Below are 18202 nucleotides of genomic sequence, written 5' to 3'. Positions count from 1 at the left end.
ATAAGTGCAACTATTGTGGGACTTGCTGCATCCCAGGCACAATGCTAAGCATTTTCTGTACATGAAATCTTTTTGTATACTGTTTTATGGAGTTAGCACTCAGATTATCATTCGTGGCCTCTTCATCTTCAAATGTGGCATCTTCAAATGTGGTATCATATGTCAGTTAACTCAGTGCCTCAGTTTTACAATTAATATAAAAACTCAATGAATTCATGAAAAGGTTTTGAATAGTCAGCAGCACTGTATAGTGTAACATACCTTAGAGTTTGGTTTTTCTAAATGAAATAATTCCAATGTGTTTTCAGATTGTATGCCAAGCTTGTTCATCAAATAAGTGTGGCTTAGATTACCTGAAAAATCAACCAGCAAGAGTATGTGAACATTGTTTCCAGGAACTACAAAAACTAGGTAATAGTATATAAGTAAAAACTTAACTGGAAATTCCTTTATTCCCCAAATGCTTCCAAACAGCTTTCTGACATACATCTTAGGCACATGAAGAACATGAAGAACATAAGTGATGCTTGGGTGTCAGAGGGATGGTACAGCAGGTAGGGCATTTGCCTTGCACACTCCCAACCTGGGTTCAATCCCAGCACCCTGTATGGTTTCCTGGACCTGCCAGGAGTGATCACTAAGAGCCAGGAGTAAGACCTGAGCACCACCAAGTGTGGACCAGTCTACCCCACCAAAAAAATTGGTGAAGCTCATCTCAAATGCTATGTATTATTCTTTATTAACTTTTCTTTCTTTTGGAGACAATTTCAGGAGAGGTTGGATTGAATTAATTTTACTCTGAAAATTATTTTGCTTAGAAAATACATTAAGGGGGCTGGAGCGATAGCACAGCAGGTAGGGCATTTGCCTTGCACTCAACCAACCCAGGTTCGATTCCTAGCATCCCATATGGTCCCCTGAGCACCACCAGGGGTAATTCTTGAGTACAGAGCCAGGAGTGACCCCTGCTCATCACTGGGTGTGACCCAAAAAGAAAAAAAAATACATTGAGGGGCCAGGGTAATAGCACGGCAGGTAGGGCATTTGCTTTTGCAGCCCGGGTTTGAGCTGCAGCATCTCCCCTGAGCAATGTCAGGAGTGATTCCTGAGTGCAGAGCCAGGAATGTGTGACCCAAAAAGAAAAAAAAAGAGAAAGAAAGAAAAGAAATCAAGATACTTAGGAAGATAGCTCAAAACTCAAATGCGGGAGCTGGAGAAATAGCACAGCGGGTAGGGCGTTTGCCTTTCACGCGTCCGACCTGCGTTTGATTCCCAGCATTCCATGGTCCCTTGGGCACCGTCAGGAGTAACTTCTGAGTGCAGAGCCAGGAGTAACCCCTGTGCATAGCTGGGTGTGACCCAAAAAGCAAAAAAAAAAACCTCGAGTGCATGCCTTGCAAAAGGTATGCCCTGACTTTGATCAGCACCACAGGGTTTAGAGGTAACCTTGTCGATTATCTCAGTGAGGCCCAGTCTCACCTGAATCCTGCTTAGGAGTGCGCGCGCACACATACACACACACACACACACACACACACACACACACACACAAAAACATTTAAAACAAAAAGAAAACAATTTGAAGAAATGTAATTAATAGGGTTAAATTTAATGCTGAAAATAGCTATAAAAGAGGGCCAAAAAGATGGCTTAATGGACTGGATGCAGGCTTTACATGCCAGAGGCCAGAATTTGATCCTGAGCACAGAGCTAAGAGTAACCTCTGAGCACTGTTGGATGTGATCCAGAAACCAACAAAATGGCTATAAAAGAAATCCAACTTTCAGTATCCTTGAAGGCTTTAGTTTCACAATGACATCACTGGGAATAACCCTCCCCCCATCCCCCAAGTATAAAATACAGTGCCATGAGATGAATACAGTTAGCAGGACTACTCAGTATGTATTTGGGGAAGAGATTTTTTTGACTTGTTTTTGGTTTGGATTTTTGACCACACCCGGCTGTGCTAGGAGGCTATTCCCAATTTGGCTTGAAAGTTGCTCCTCGCAGTGCTAAGGGACCATGCAGTACCTGGGATCTAACCTAGGACCCCACGCATGCAAGGTAAATGCTCTATTGCTGAGCAATGTCCACAGTTGAGAAGAGATCTTCGGCTAAATCCTGAATCCTATAGGATTTAAATTTTCATCAGCAAATGGTAGTATATAAGTGAATAAAATTAGATGGCATCCTATTTCAGAATCCGTGAACATAACAAGTTGTTATTGTCGGTATACATTTTTCAATAACATCCTCCTCTTCCTTTGCCAACCTTTATGTCCCCCATCCCTCTTTTTTTTTTCTTTAGAGTGGGGGTTTACACCCAAAAGTGCTTAGGGATTACTCCTGGCTATGAGCTCAGAGATACCTCCTGGCAGGGCTTGGAGGGACCATATGTGATGTCAGGGAGTGAACCTACATAGGTCCTGTGAAGGAAAGCACCCCACCCACTGAACTATCTCTCCAAGTCCTGCTCTTCAAACAACATTCATCATAGCGTTTTTGGAGGCAGGCAGGGGTCCAGCCAGTAGTGCTTGGGCACCACTAGGGCCTTATCTGACTTTGCTCAGGAGGCCATGTGGGGCCTCAAGAATGCAAGGCATGCCCCCCACCCACTCCTGTGAGTTCTCCCTCTGCTCCTCAGCACCTCGGCATTCATCTTTGAATAAATCCACATCCTTTAGGTCTATAAATCATGTCAAATATATCTTTGAAAGCCTGTTTTTGTCTTGATTTCTTCTCCTCAGTCCTCATGATACTTCATTATCACTCATCTTGTTTGTTCTAATAATCTTTCTAACAAATTTTTTCTTCTTTGTATTACTATATTTACTTTCTCTAAGTTCAGATTTCACTCCCTGCCTTTCCTCCCCCCCCACCCCCGTTGGCATGAATTGAATCCAGAACCTCACACATGCCCTGTTTTCTTTTCTTTTCATTCTTTTCTGTTCTTTTCTTTTTTGGTCCATATCCAGTGATGCTTTGGAATAACACCTGGCTCTGCACTCAGAAATCACCCCTGGTGGGCTCTGGGGACCATATGGGATGCTGGGGATCAAATCTGGGTTAGTTGTGTTCAAGGCAAGTGCCTTACCTGCTGTACTATCTCTCCTACCCCCCTTTATTTTGGGTGAGTGGGGGGCACGGGGAGGGCATACCCAGCTATACTCAGAGGTTATTCCTGGCTCTGTACTCAGGGATCACTCCTGGACGGTCTGGGGATGTTATATTGGTTTCTAGGAATTGAATACGGGTCAGTCACATGCAGGGTAAGTGCCCTACTCACTGTACTATAGCTCCAGCTCCAAAGAAATGTGTGTGTTTTTTTGTTTGTTTTGTTTTGTTTTTGGTCACAACCAGTGGGGCTCAGGACTAATTCCTGGCTCTGTGCTCAGGAGTCACTCCCGGCTGTTCTTGGGGAACCATATGTGGTACAAGTGATCAAACCCAAGTCTGTTTTATGCAAGGCAAGTACCCTACACACTATATCTTCATCCCTCAAATTGTTTTTGTTTTGGAACCGCACCTGGCAGTGCTCAGGGCCTGTTCTTGGCTGTGTACTCAGAAATCATTCCTGGTGGGCTTGAGAAACTATAATGGGGAGAAAATGATCAAACCTAGTTCAGCTGTGTGCAAGGCAAGTGCCTTAACCATTGTACCATCTCTTTGGTCCCTACTTTCCCAAATTCCATCTGCTCATGTTACACTCAGCTCCCAAAGCCTTTGCCTAAACAGTCCTGGTTCCTTAGCAACAATCTTTTTTCCAAACCTTGTTATTCTCTAAATAGACAATGGATTTTTATACATCTCAGTTTTGCTTTTGCTGCCCTTTCTTTGTGAGTTGTTCTTCCTCCTCTTTTTTCTCACTTGGCAGATTCCTGCTATACCCTAATTGCCAGCCCGATGCCTTTCTCTCTTACAAGCTTTCTCTGAATCTCTGCAGTGAAATTAATTGCTTCTTCTTCTTCTCCAATAGCATTTTTCCTAGTGTTGTGTTCATTATATCTTGATATTAACCAATGTTCTCAGATTTTTTTTAATTAAGGAGAAAAGGTTTTATGTTCATTTGTCTGTTTTCTTTCATTTTAAGGTATGCCTTAACATTTCAAAATGAAAGGGAGTTAGTGGAGAGATAGTATAGGGGTTAAGATGCTTGACTTGCTGCCTACCAATCACATTTTGATTCCTGGCAGCACCTCTGGTCCTCCAACCACCATCAGAGTGATCCCTGAGCACAACTAGGAGTAGCCTCAGAGAAGACAGGGACAGAAAGAGAAATGAAAGCCTAGAACAAAAGTGGGCCATTTGATTTGTTTTTAACAGTTGAAAAAGTGTAAAGCTAGGGATATGGTTCAGTATAAAGCTATAGCCTTGCATGTATTAAGACCTGATTGGATCCCTGGAAACACGTGAAACAAAAGAAAAATAAAATGTTAAGTCATAGATAGTGTATTCTCCCATGGACATTTTATGCAACAATGCTTATTGACTTGAATTAAACCTAATTGCAGACTGTCTGCTCTTGGTCACATGAGTGTATTTGGTTCGTTTTAGATCACCAGCACTCTCCTAAGATCGGATCTCCTGGAAATCACAAATCACCTTCCAGTGCCTTATCATCAGTCTTACACAGCATTCCATCAGGGAGGAAACAGAAAAAAATCCCCGCTGCTCTCAAAGAAGTAAGTGGTTCCATTGGACTTGCAACCTGATAGAGTCTGAATTAATCATATCCACAGAATACAATTTTTCTTTCATAGAGAAAGATGTCTTTTCCCACTAACTACGAAAACGTATGTTTTCTTTGGTACTGGATGAAGTTGATGTCATATGAAAAATGGTTGTTGGAGCAAGAAAGATAGTATAGGAGATAAGGAGATAAGGTCTCTGCATTGCCTTGCATGCAGAGACCCTGGTTCATATTCCCAGCACATATGGTCTCCTGAGCACCACTAAGTCACTCTTGAACACTGAGTCAGGAAGAGCCCCCCAATACCACTGGATATGGCCCAAACACAACCCCAACCCCAAAGAAAATAAATATTGTTGGGGTCAAAGAAATAGTAGAGGGGTAAGGCACTTGCCTTGCATGAGACTATCCTGGTGTAATCCCTGGCACCGTATGGTTGCTTCTGAGCCTCAAAATGCAACCCTGGAGGACTTGGCACACTACCAGTGTAGCCTGGGCAGTCCCCAGCATGAAAAGGCCTAAGCACTACCACATCTTTGGCCCTTCCATTGAACCACCAGCCTGGTTGGCGCCAGGGTCCCTGGGAGGGTTCTCCAGGCCTCCTGAGCACTGCTTAGGATACAAATACTGGTCCCCCTACCCCTGCCTTACACCTGCCACATACACAGACCCCAAATAAAGATTGTTGGAAGATTAGGAGACCATACTCTAGGCTGATAGAAAACAAAGTTAATGTGAATGTGTATAATTTTTAAATAATTTTCAGAAGACCCATTATTCTCAATGAGAAGACGTCTATATAATATTCAGGCATCTTACAGGCATTTATCTGTAGGTATTGATTTACTTGTAGGTGTTGGTTGGTTTTATATAGCTGATATCATAGGCTTTTCCTTTAAACTTAAACAGAATATATTTTGTGGAGGAGGGGTGTGGTCAGAGAAGTAGTACAGAGGTAGTGCACTTGCTTTCATGCAGCTGACCTGGGACCCCACATGGTCTCCTGAGCATCACCAGGAATGATCCCTGAGAGCAGAGCCAGTAGTAAACCCTGAGTACCACCAGTTTGGCCCAAAATAATTTTTTTTTTGAAAAAGCACTCAATAAGTTGATCAAGATGATGTTTCTTATGTGAAGGTGAGTGTATTCTATCATGACAGTTAAAATAATAGAAAAGGATTTATAGCCAATTGTATGATATAATAAGAATCTGAGGGGCCCGAGAAACAGCACAAAGGGCTAAACAAAGTTTTCCATGTGTGAGGCCCAGTTTTGATTCCCATTACTACATGATCCCCCAAACACAGAGTTAGGATTCAGCCCTGCACACCATCAGGTATACCCAAAAAAAAACAAAAGAATGTTTCTATTGGATTCATCAATAGACTCTAATTTCTAATTGCTAAGTTTCATATGAAAGTGATTCATTTAAATTGTTGAATATCTTTGATATCACTATGCTACAGATGAATTTGAATCTGCATTTAAAAAGTTAAGCTGGGACTGGATCAATAGTACAACAGGTAGGGCATTTGCCTTGCATGAGACCAACCCAGGTTTGATCCCCAGCATCCTGTATGGTCCCTGGAGCACTACCAGGAGTAATTCCTGAACATCACCAGGTGTGAACCAAAAAGCAATAAATAAATAAAACAGTACTTTCAATGGATAGACCAGCTGGCCTGGAAGAGTTGGGGAGGAGGTGGGGTGGAATGAAAAGAAAACAGTTAAGCTTCTTAATCAACTGAAATAATTTTCTGTAATTTTTTTGCTTCTACACGTGGGTACCACACTTTCTAAAGTAATTCTTAGATTTGCTCCTCTCTTTAGTCTGAACTCTACAGCCTTATAAAATTCTTCATAGTGTAGACCACTAGTCTTCATCCACAAGGTCATGGGCTGCTGTGAGTCTGCAGGTATAGGAAGGTTGTGTAAATTATTGGTCCACTGCCTTGGTTTTAAATCTTGGTCTGTGGACTATTGTGCATGTGCTGGTCTGCAGGTGTCAAAAGGTTAAAGAACACTGATCTATCTAAACCGATGGGTTTTTGAAGTAATAAAATTTATATACAAGTGGTACTACACGGAAAGTATCATGCTAAGGGAAATGAGTCAGAAAGAGAGGGACAGACATAGAAAGATTGCATTCATCTGGGGAACATAAAGTAACAAAATAGGAGACTAACACCCAAGAATAGCCAAGATAAGTACCAGAAGGTTTACTCCATGGCTTGGAGGCCAGCTGCATATGCTAGGGGAAAAGGCAGCTCAGATAGAGAAGGGAGCACCAAATAAGGGGTGTTGGGAGAATCCTTCCAGGATGGGAGATGCATGCTGAAAGTGGACTATAGACCTAACATGATTGCCAATCAATGTCTCTTTTTCAAACCACAGCACCCAAAAGGAGAGAGAGAACAAAAGGGAATGCCCTCCCACAGAGGCAGGGTGGGATAGGGGGATGGGGGGTGGGAGGGATACCGGGATCAGTGGTGGTAGAGAATGGGCACTGGTGGAGGGATGGGTACTCGATCATTGTATAACTGAAAACCAAGCACAAAAATTTGTAAGTCTACAACTGTACCTCATGGTGTTTCACTAATAAAAATTTTTAAAAAAATTTAAAAATAAATAAATAAACCGGTGGGTTTTAATCACCAGTGCTAGTCCACAGATGCTAAAAGGTTGAAAACCGCTGGTTCTAGATGAAACTCGGCATCTCACCAATCCTGGTGTGTCCATCTCCCACATTCAAACCATTTCCAAATGTCTTCAGTCATGGGGCTGGAGAAATAATAGGGTTAAGGCACTTGGCTCAAGTGCTGCTTATCCTGATTCAAATCCCCAGCACCACATATGGTCCAGCAAGCACTGCCAGAGATCACTCTAGAGCACAAAGTTAGGAGTAAGCCCTGAGCACTCACTGTGTGACATTGTATGGCAAAAAAAAAAAAAAAATCAGAATGCAGTCATTTCTTCCTTCTCTCCACTGGTCCTCCAGATCAGAAACATCAGCATCATATGGGAGCTTACTAGAAATGTAAATTCCACGGAATTGAGGGATGTAGTCTAACATAGAGTTTCTGCCTTGCATGCCTAAGGCTGCCTCATCTCTCCAAGAAAACAAAAAATAGGGGCCTGGAGTGATATTACAGTGGGTAGAGTGTTTGCCTTGCACGAGGCCTACCCAGGTTCTATTCCCAGCATCCCACATGGTCCCCTGAGCACCGCCAGGAGTAATTCCTGAGTGCAGAGTCAGGAATAACCCTTGTGTATCACTGGGTATGACCCCCCAAAAAAGAAAAACAAAACAAAAATAAAATGCTAGAAATACAAATTCTTTACCTCATCGTAAGTCTGCAGAATCAGAAGTTTTAATAAGCACTCTGGGTAATTCAGCTGTCTCCTGAATTTGAGACCCACTATTTTTCTTCTTTGCCAGGAAGTTAATTTATCCAGTTAAGTATTGTCAAAGTATTCTCTTCATGGAGATGTGGTTATTTGTTTGTTTTTATGAGGTGCTATTCACATAATATATACTTAGCCATTTTAAAGTATAATTTAGCAGTATTTAATGTATTCACAATATTGTGTAACCATGATTCTAGTTTCAAAATATTTCATCATTCCATAAGAACATCCTGTACCTATTAAGTAATTAGTCCCCATTCCCTTCTTCTCCACCCTCTGGTAACCACTAATCTGCTTTCTTTTTCTATGTTGTTGTCTGTGTAGAGAGACAGTATTATATAATAGGATGCTCATTAGGGTTACCTTTTTTGTCTGGATTTTTCACTTATTTCACATTAGCACAGTTTTCCAGCTTTATCGAAGTTTCAGCATCTATCAGTGATTTTTTTTCTCTCACCCCCACTTCTTTTTGAGTAAGGAACTAACACCCACCCATGCTCAAGGGAGTTCCTTCCAGTGGTGCTCAGGGCACCAGGCAGTGCTGGAAATCAACCCTGGGCTCCTACATGCCAAACAAGTGTTCCTTTGAATCATTCCCCCACGGATTACTTGTCTTTTTTTTAAGATGGCAGTATTCCATTATGTGTTGCTCCCATCTTTTGACCATGATGAACAGTGCTGCTCTGAACACCCGTGTACAGATATTTCCATTGACAAAATTTTATCACGCCTCAATCCTAGTGTTAGATTTACTTGTCCATAATTCCAACTTGAACATTTTATGGAATGGAAAGTAGCATTCAGTATCATTTTCCAAAACTCTTTATTTTTAGAATTCTTTTCAGAATCTCCGTAGTTCTCAGATAATATCCTTAATAGCAGCAGGCTATAACTCATGAATTTTCATTTGTTTTCTTAAGTGGACAAATCACTGAAAGGGAAGTCTTGTAGAGCACGGATTAAACTTGTTGATGCCAATTTTATTTTTGAATTTTATATTTTATTTTAAAAAGATAATCAAGTGACCAGTGTGATAGTGCAACTGGAAGGAGCATTTGCCTTGCATGTGGCCAACCTGGGTTCAATCTCTAGCACCCCATATGGCCCCCCTGAGCACCATCAGTGGTGATTCCTGAGTGCAAAGCCAGGAATAACTCTCGAGCAGAGCTAGGTATGGCCCAATGCCCGCCAATAATATAATAATAATAATAATATAATAATAATAATAAAAGATATAAAAAGATAGCCAAGGATTATGGATGGCTTTATTTTATGTCAGTGTTGTGGTTTTATTTATCTGTGAAACAAATTAATTCTAAAATATTCCAAAGGAGAACTCTATAAAATATTTTGAGCAAGGACAATAACACCTATATAAAATGCATAGTAGTATCCCCATATAATATTTTATTTTGGTGTTTGGGCCACACCCAGCAGTGCTGAAGGCTTACTCCAGGCTGGGTTTGAGGTACTGAATGTGGTGCTGGAGATCAAACCCTGGTCAGCCATGTACAAGGCAAATGTATAGACACCCTACCCACTATACTATCTCTCTGTGTCCCCATGTAATGACATTTTAAACAAAGTCTCATTAGAATATAGTCTGGTTTTTTTTACAGTTAGTGGTTTTATATATAGATGTATTTATATAGAGATTTACCTGCACCTAAAATTTTTGTTTTGTTTGGGGGCCACACTTGGCAATGTTTAGGGGTTAGTCCTGGCTCTGCACTCAGGAATCACTCCTGGTGGTGCTCAGGGGACCATATGGGATGTCAGGAATGAATTCAGGTTGGTTGTGTACAAGGCAAGTGCTTTACCTGCAGTACTTTCTCTGGCCCCTCTACCCAACAATTTTTTAGCAAAGAAAAATATTTTAGGGGCCAGAGAAATAGTATAGTGGGTAGGGTGTTTGCCTTGCACACAGTGAACCCAGGTTTAATCCAGCATCTCACATGGTCCCCCAACCTGAGCACCACCGGGTATGCTCTCTCTCCCTCCCCACAAATAGTCTTCATTAAGGATTTTTCAATAAGGTACAAAGTCTGAAAAGCTATTTTAAAAACATAGTTAAAGGTTTAAGTAATTTTTCCCTAATACCCTAAAAAAAAGAATAATCAACAATAAAGTAGCTTTTAAAAGGCTTTTTTGGGTCCTTGGAATGATTTTTTTGTATCTTAGCAACCAGAAAACAGGTGAGTCCGCAAGAAACAAAAATGCAAACAAAGTTAAACCAAGTACAAACCCAGAAACACTTCTAAAAGGAAAGGACTTGATGCTTTTTAATAGCATTATCAATCTGAAGAGCACAGTGGTTGGTTCATTGGTTTCCTCAATTCTCAGGCAGTGCTCAGGGACCCCTAGGGCCACCCTCAGTGACACTCAGCCGACCAGCCAGACAGTTCACTGCAAAGACCCAGCAGAGCTGAGGACCACCAGGGCACACCTGGCAGTGCTCCCGGTCTATGTGGTGCCAGGGAATGAACTTGGGTCTTTGCTCATGTAAGGTTTGTACTCTGGGATCCTTCAAATTAACCTAGTGGTTTTCAGTGTTTTATACCTGCAGACCACTAAGGCAGAAACATAAAAATAGTCTTAATTTTGGGTGGGGGTGGGCTTGGGTCACACTGGATTATGCTCAGTACTTCCTCCTTATGCTCAGGGGTCACTCCTGGTGATGCTCACAAGACCATATGGAGTTGAGGGATTGAATAAGGATCAGCCATATGCTGGGCAAGTACCTGGCCTATCTCTCCAGCTCCTAAAAGCCATTCTTTATAGTAAAATATTTAATATATGAGTATTTATAACAGTACAAAATCTAGGTGTTAACCAGCAATTAACTTTTCCTCAGACCAGTCGAAAATTTTTGTGCACTGGCACCAATCCATAGATTGGTGATTAAAAACCACTGCAGTGGCGACTTTGACAATGAAGTTTTCCACTGAAACATTATATTATTATAATCAAGAAGTTTCATTTTTCCCCCCAGTTTTTGAGCCATACCTGTCAATGCTCAGGGGTTACTCCTGGCTCTGCACTCAAGAATCACTCCTGGCTGTGCTCAGGGGACTGTATGGGATGCCAGGGATTGAATTCAGGTTGGCTATGTGCAAGGCAAGTAAGTGCCTTACCTGCTGTACTATCACTCTGGCCACAGTTTAATTATTTTTAATATTTTGTTCGAAAGCTCATGTGTGTGTGGGGGGGGAGGGGGTGTGGAGAAGGGAATGTTTGGACTACTCCCAGCAGTGCTCAGGACTTACTCCTGGCACTGTGCTCAAGGATAATTCCTGGCAGTGCTCAAGGATATGATGTCAGGGATCAAACCAGAGTCAGCCGTATTCACGGCAAACACCTTACCCTTGTACTATCTCACTATCTCACTTTATTTAATCAATTTTAAACATTTAACTATAGGATTTGCTTCTGTAGGTATCAGCAAATACAGAAGATTCTTCTATGAGTGGTTACCTGTACAGAGCAAAGGGCAATAAAAAACCATGGAAACATTTGTGGTTTGTCATAAAAAATAAAGTACTGTATACATATGCTGCCAGTGAGGTAAGATCTGAAATTTGCTGTTTGTATAATTGCAGTGGAAATAATTAAGTTATTTGTCTCATTCCTTTTTTATATACTTTTCACTTGCTTTGCTTTTGGAAGAAGTTGCTCTAATAATGTGAACAATATTTTTGTTTTGTTCCTACATAGTTTTTACCCCAAAAGAGCTTTTACTCAAAAGGGTTAGGAATTTTCTGTAGATTTAAAAATGCAAATATATTTGGTGTCCAATGACTACTAACTTCTTATTTCTTCAAAGGTTCAGAGGTTCAGTTTCTTATTCTTTCTACAAACATGCTCCCTGGGATGATATTTCCTGACTGTTCCTAGGTTGTATGACTCAAGTTTCAGCACAGATCAGATATGCTTTGTTTGGGTTATAAACTTTCACTAACTGTTGGTTCTGGTGCACCCTCTTCGCTCTGATCACCCTGTGTTACAACATCCTAAAAAATTGCTGCTCTTGTGCCCAAGCTTCTCCTTTTGGGGTTGGGGTCAATTACTTCTCTTTCTGAGCTGTTTCTTTCTTTCATCCATAACTTAAAAGGAGTATTTATATCCTTTGGTTTAGTGAAATATAATGTAAACTCAGTGGATGCAAACATAGGGATGCTAACATTATGTCTACCACATAGGGTAGTAGGGGAAGGAGCTGGTAATAAATATTGTCAAATAAAAATGAATAAAAATGAATTATTATAAAGAGTAATTGTTTTATGAGTCCATTTATGGACTAATTTAGAGCTGTATAAATGAGATGTTTGCCAATCTGGATTTTATATTAATTTAAAACCCACCCTCCATTTTTATCTTAAAATTAGGATGTGGCAGCTTTGGAGAGTCAGCCTTTGTTAGGATTCACTGTCACTCAGGTTAAAGATGAGAATTCGGAGCCTAGAGTATTCCAGTTACTGCATAAAAACATGCTATTTTATGTATTCAAAGCAGATGATGCTCACTCGGCTCAAAAGTAAGTGCTTTAAATTCATTTTTCTTTTGTAAATGAGATTTCAAGTTGTTATTTTAAAGGACTGCAGGGGGGCCACTCAGAATTTTAATGGGCTATCTGAATCAGAAAGATCCGATGTGTTATTTGAACTCTTTAGAATTGATTTTACGACAATGCAAGAGCATCTGAAATAGTTTCAGAAGGCAAAAGGGACAAAGAAAATAGGTAGTTCTGTCCAAAATACTTATTTTGTCTTCACATGACCTCTGAGGATGCAGCATGGTGCTGCTCAGTGGGAAGGAAGGGAAGCCAGGCTTCTGACCTCTCCTCCAGGGAGGCTAAGAATCTTCCTTAAAACATTCCAGGACTTTGGCAATCCCATGATTCCATTGTGCCATGCAACAGCAGGAGTTTAAACAGCTGCTGGCTAACTTACTTCTTTGGGAAAAAGGTCAAACACATTATAAGGCTCCCATGCTGTTCCCAGTGACTGAGGAGAAGAAAATGGATATCACTGTTGATAGGAAAGACTAAAACAGTCTCTTCCAAATTCCAACAGGAATTATTTATTTAGATGTCAAGAGACTACTTAACACAGAGCGGCATTTCTTTATGAAATCTAATTCCTTTCTGAATGATTCAGTTCACCTTTCTTTCATTTGATGTTTCCCCATTTTGGCTTCATAAAATATACACTTTTGTTTTCATTACAAGCAACTCATGTTTTCTCAATTGGCTTTTAAAGTCCATGCAGGTAGAAAAGAATGGTTTGAGTAAGCAAGCATGTGCAGATACTACCTCCAGATGTTTTCTGAATCATTGCAGCAGTATTTATTGTCAGAGAAACATACAAGTTTTGGAAAGACTTCTATAGAACTGTGAGATACTGTTATGTTGTATTCAAAATTTTGATCAACTGGGAATAGATTAGATTCTAGATTCCTTTCAATTATAAATAGTGGAACAGACTTAAATATGGAGGTTCAGGGAAATGCTGGTTAATAGAATTGAGATGATAAAAATAGAGCTCCTATTCCTAACACAAGAAAGAGGGTTGAGATAAGAGGCCTTTATAGATATAGTTACTTCCAATTAAATGGGATCACATGAGCCTTTAAGAACTTTTGTTTGTTTGTTTTGGGGCCACACCCAGCAATGCTCAGGACTTACTACTGGCTCTTGCTCTGCATTCAGGGATCTCTTCTGGTGGAGCTTGGGGTGAGGGGGGGTGGGTGGGGGAAAGACAATAGGGGGTATCAGGAATGCAACCTGTTCATCTATGTATAAGGCAAATGCCCTACGTGCTTTACTATCACTCCAGCCTCCTTTTTAGGACTTTTACGTGAAATGGGTCCTTTCTTGAGCCTTATTTAATCCATGCCAGCCAGTTTGGACAAACTGGCAGGCTACCGAATGTAACCTGCCCACACGGCAGAGTCTGGCAAACTCCCCCGTGGCGTACCCAATATGCCAAATACCAGTAACAATGATGGGTCTCATTCTCCTAACTCTGAAAGAGCCTTGAATATGGCACTTTTTAAAAAAATCTCAGGGCTAGGACGAAGGAGACATTACTGGGGCCTGCTCGAGGCAATCGACAAATAACAGGATGGTCGTGATCGTGATCGTGGTTTAATCCATAGGTATTGCTATTATATATGGTGTTTTCACAGGTGTTGGATGATTGCACTGTAACAAATTTCTTTTATCAATAGGTGGATAGAAGCATTTCAAGAAGGCACAGTATTGTAGCAGTATTGGTTTCATCACTTCTATGACTTTAAAAAGGTGAATTTCATCAGAACAGCATAAATGCAGTACAGAAATTTTACAGAAAATGAACACTGCCAAGATAAATTCATCAGAAATCTTCACCAATTTTAAGAAATTATTTTGTTAGGTATAAGGTAATTTTTTAATGTTTGTTTTTTCATGTATGTTATTTATTAAAATTTGTTTACTTAATGGTCAGAATTATTTCCCAGACTCACACTGAATTCTAAAGCTGCCTCTCTTTAGAGATCAGACTGTATTAACTGCCTTGACACCGGCTACACTGTTTTCCCAATGTGTTTTACAGTCTTATACTATAACATTCTCACTAGAAATACACCTTTGTAAATTAAAAAAAAAAAAATCAAAGAACATTCCCATGCAGTGTTTTCATGCAGTTCTTGGTTTAGAAATTATTATTGTAAAACTGCTGATGAAAAAAATGCATGTTTTGAATCAATAAACTTAGATGACTTTTTCTTTAAATGGAAGAACACTTGGCCAATTTCTACCTCAGTAACTGTGAAATGAAATTCTGGTAAACTTTCTAAACCTTTTCTACTGTTATTTATCTCTTTTGCCATGAAATCCTGTTAGATTCATTAGGAAATTACAATAATGGGATAAAATCTGAATTTTGATTTAAGTGATTTCAGAGTAGGAGAGAGGATGTTTTCATTTGCAGAGCAATACGAATAATCAATGTTATGACCTTTGCATTATCTTTTTTCTTAAAATTACCATTTCAACACAGTATATTTTCTTAGAAGCAAAACACGGAAAGCATTATTACATTACATAATACTCTTAAGGGTTCTGAGCCCAAGTTAGATTGGTACTTGTCTCTAAAAATGTTACATTTTTCTATTATACTGTGCTTTAAAAAATAAACTGGAGGGGCTGGAAAGATAGTACTGAAAGCAAGACATTGCCTTGTATATGACTGAGATCCTGGTTTGAATCCCTGGCACCATATGAACTCCTGAGCACCATCTGGGGTCATTCCTGATTACAAAGCCAGGAATAGCTCCTGAGCACTGCTAGGTGTGACCTAAAAAAATAAACTAATAAAAATAAACATAGTCTCACCCTATGGAAAGAGAGCACAAATTCTAAGCCAGTATTAATTCAAAATTATATGTGTTCATTTTTAAAGACCTTAAAATATCATTTTGTACTATATCTTCCCATACAAGTTTTTTTTTAAAGCCTTAATTTCTTTACAAACTATTGGTGTACCTCATTAAGAAAGACTTATATTCTTAACTTTGGTGCATTTATTAACATATGAACTACTTTGTGCATTAAATTATTGATTAGCAGATAAAAATGAGATCAGACTTGTGATTGAGGTCGATCATGTTTTAATATAAATTTATCAATTGAGCTTAAACTAAATATAAAGTACTGCATAGTTTATTAAAGGCTACAAAATTTTTCCTTCTATAAAGGACTTTCTAATTCAGTGTGATAGATAAGATTGCCAAAAGAATTATTGTGTGCTTTTCTGAAGCTTTTGAACACTATTTCTTGCATCCCTAGAATTGGCTACTCAAATACTTGGCTTTTTTTGGTATGGAATCATTTTGGGTTTTGTTTTGTTTCTTAAGGACCACACCAGGTGGTTTGTGGGGCAGGAGGGAGGGGGTTGCGGGTTATCCCCTGCTCTGTGCTCAGGGATTACTCCTGTAAGTGCTCAGGAAACCATGCAGTCCTGGGATCAAACCCAGGAGTCCCCCACCTGTAAAGGATGCACTCTGCCTGTTGAGGTCTCTAAGGCTCCTATGCGATCATTCTGAGCCCTGTGCAACCTCACCAAAATTCCCAGCCTGATTCCTGTAGTCTTTCTGTCACAGTCAGTCGAGGTATACTTCTTGAAACGTGGATGTTTCGAGGTATACTTCTTAAAACGTGGGTGTTTTAGTCAAATCAGTGCTAATAGGTTTACTTGTTAAAACTCCAGCAGTCTCTGAATCTAAAGTATCTTCCTGCTGCTTAGGTGGATCCAGCTTATTTGGAGTTCTTCCCTTCTCCTCTTGAACTCTCATTCTTGACAGCAAAGTTTGGATTCAACCTCAGAATCTTAAAAACTTCTAGTAGTTCTCCTGCTTCAGTGTGATTGTACTAGCTATTGTCTTACATTGTGGAAGATTTTGAAGAATATAAAATAGAACCCTTTGAGGAAGTTACCAGATTATCACCAGTTACCTTAAAAGGGGAATGGTTGTATTACATTCCTTTTCCCCTTTAATGGTCCTTTATGACTTAATACAGCTGATATATTATTTATTTGGCTCAGTGCCAATCAAGAACCCTAACTATATTCATTTAGTTGTAAGGCTTCTGTTTTGCTTTGGCAGTGCTGGGGATAGAACCCAAGACCTTACACACATGTGAAGCATGTGTTCTGCTGAGCCACACTCCCCAGCCTCTGAAGCAAATGGGCATAAAACAAACAAAAAAAAAAATCAACTTGCTCTTTGAGCCCATGTTCTCCCTTAAACAAGTATCTCGGGTACTTGTCTTTCTGTTTCTTTTCTTGTTTTCACACTGGAGAAGCCCGTATTCATTCTTGAACACATTTCCTCTCTTTCTCTCCTCTCATAGCTTTCTTGCTTGAAAAACAAACAAACAAACAAAAAAACTACCTTACTTCACTCATTTAAAAAAAAAATCTCCTGAAGGCTTAAGAGATTATACAGGGGTTAAGGTGTGTACCTTGCATGTGGCTGACCCTGACTCAATCCTGGTTTGATCACCAGCACAGCCTGGTCCCCTATGCACTGGTGGGAGTAACCAGCAACCATGGAACATAGAGCCAGGACCAGCCCTGAGCACTGCAGAGTAAGGTCCCAACCCCTCACCCCTCTGTCCACCACCACCAAATCTGGTGGGTCAGGGTCGTGGCTCAAAGTGGTGGACATACCAAGCCAGGTATGGTATAACACAGGCTCCAGCTTCATCTCCTAGAAGTGTTCCCTCGACCACCCTGACTACCACTTGGTGTGATTCCTATGTAAATAAACAACATGTGGGGGGCTGGAGTGACAGCACTAATGTAATTAAAATACCTGCAACCTGGTTTTTATAAAGCATGATTTTACTTAAAGAATATATATACAATCCAGAGGACTTAAAAATGGATATTTGTTTCTCATAAAATATTTACCCAGTCTTTGTTTGGGGGCTACACCTGGAAGTACTCAGGCTTACTCCTGCTTTGTGCTCAGGGATCACTTCTGGCAGGGCTCAGAGGACCATACACACTGGCAGGGATCATGTGCAAGTCAGATGCCAAATCTGCATCACTACCTAATCCCCACCTTTTTCTTCTTTGTTTGGGGGTAATACCTGGCATTGGACCACCTGCCGTGCCAGGGATCGAACTGGAGCTGGCTGTATGCAAGGCAAGTTAGTACCTTAACCCTGTATTATGACTCTCCAGCCCTACTCTGTCTGCTAAGAAAAAAATGTATGTTCAGTTGTATAATGTTTAGCTGAACAGAAGTATAGAATTCTTGTCTAGATTTCAAACAGCCCCTAAAATGTCCTCCTTAGAACTTAGATCTTCAGGGGCTAGAGCAATAGCACAGGAGGTAGGATGTTTGCCTTGCATGCGGCCAATCCGGGTTTGATTCCCAGCATCCCATATGGTTCCCTGAGCACCACCAGGAGTAATTCCTGAGTGCAAAGCCAGGAGAGTAACCCCTGTGCATCACCGAGTATGACCCAAAAAGCCAAAAAAAAAAAAAAGAAAGAAAGAAAAAGAACTTAGATCTTTAACTCAGTCTCTCCACCTTCCACAAGGTCACAGTCAC

At 40.3% G+C, this 18202-nt stretch overlaps 1 protein-coding gene across 2 annotated transcripts in view; it reads left to right on the top strand.

Moving 5' to 3' along the window:
* FGD6 (FYVE, RhoGEF and PH domain containing 6) overlaps positions 1-15343 on the top strand; it is a 144424-nt gene extending 129081 nt beyond the window's left edge. For both annotated transcript variants that reach the window (XM_056117935.1, XM_056117934.1), the window contains 5 exons: positions 309-411; positions 4555-4682; positions 11534-11662; positions 12484-12632; positions 14327-15343. In XM_056117935.1, coding sequence (XP_055973910.1) covers positions 309-411; positions 4555-4682; positions 11534-11662; positions 12484-12632; positions 14327-14363 — 546 coding nt within the window. In that variant the 3' untranslated portion in view covers positions 14364-15343. The remainder of the gene's footprint in view (positions 1-308; positions 412-4554; positions 4683-11533; positions 11663-12483; positions 12633-14326) is intronic.
* Positions 15344-18202: the final 2859 nt, after the last annotated feature.

This window comes from Sorex fumeus, unplaced genomic scaffold (genome assembly GCF_029834395.1).
Source record: "Sorex fumeus unplaced genomic scaffold, SorFum_2.1 ptg000003l, whole genome shotgun sequence".
Classification (NCBI taxonomy): Eukaryota; Metazoa; Chordata; class Mammalia; order Eulipotyphla; family Soricidae; genus Sorex; species Sorex fumeus.
This window is presented reverse-complemented; position numbering and strand designations above follow the sequence as displayed.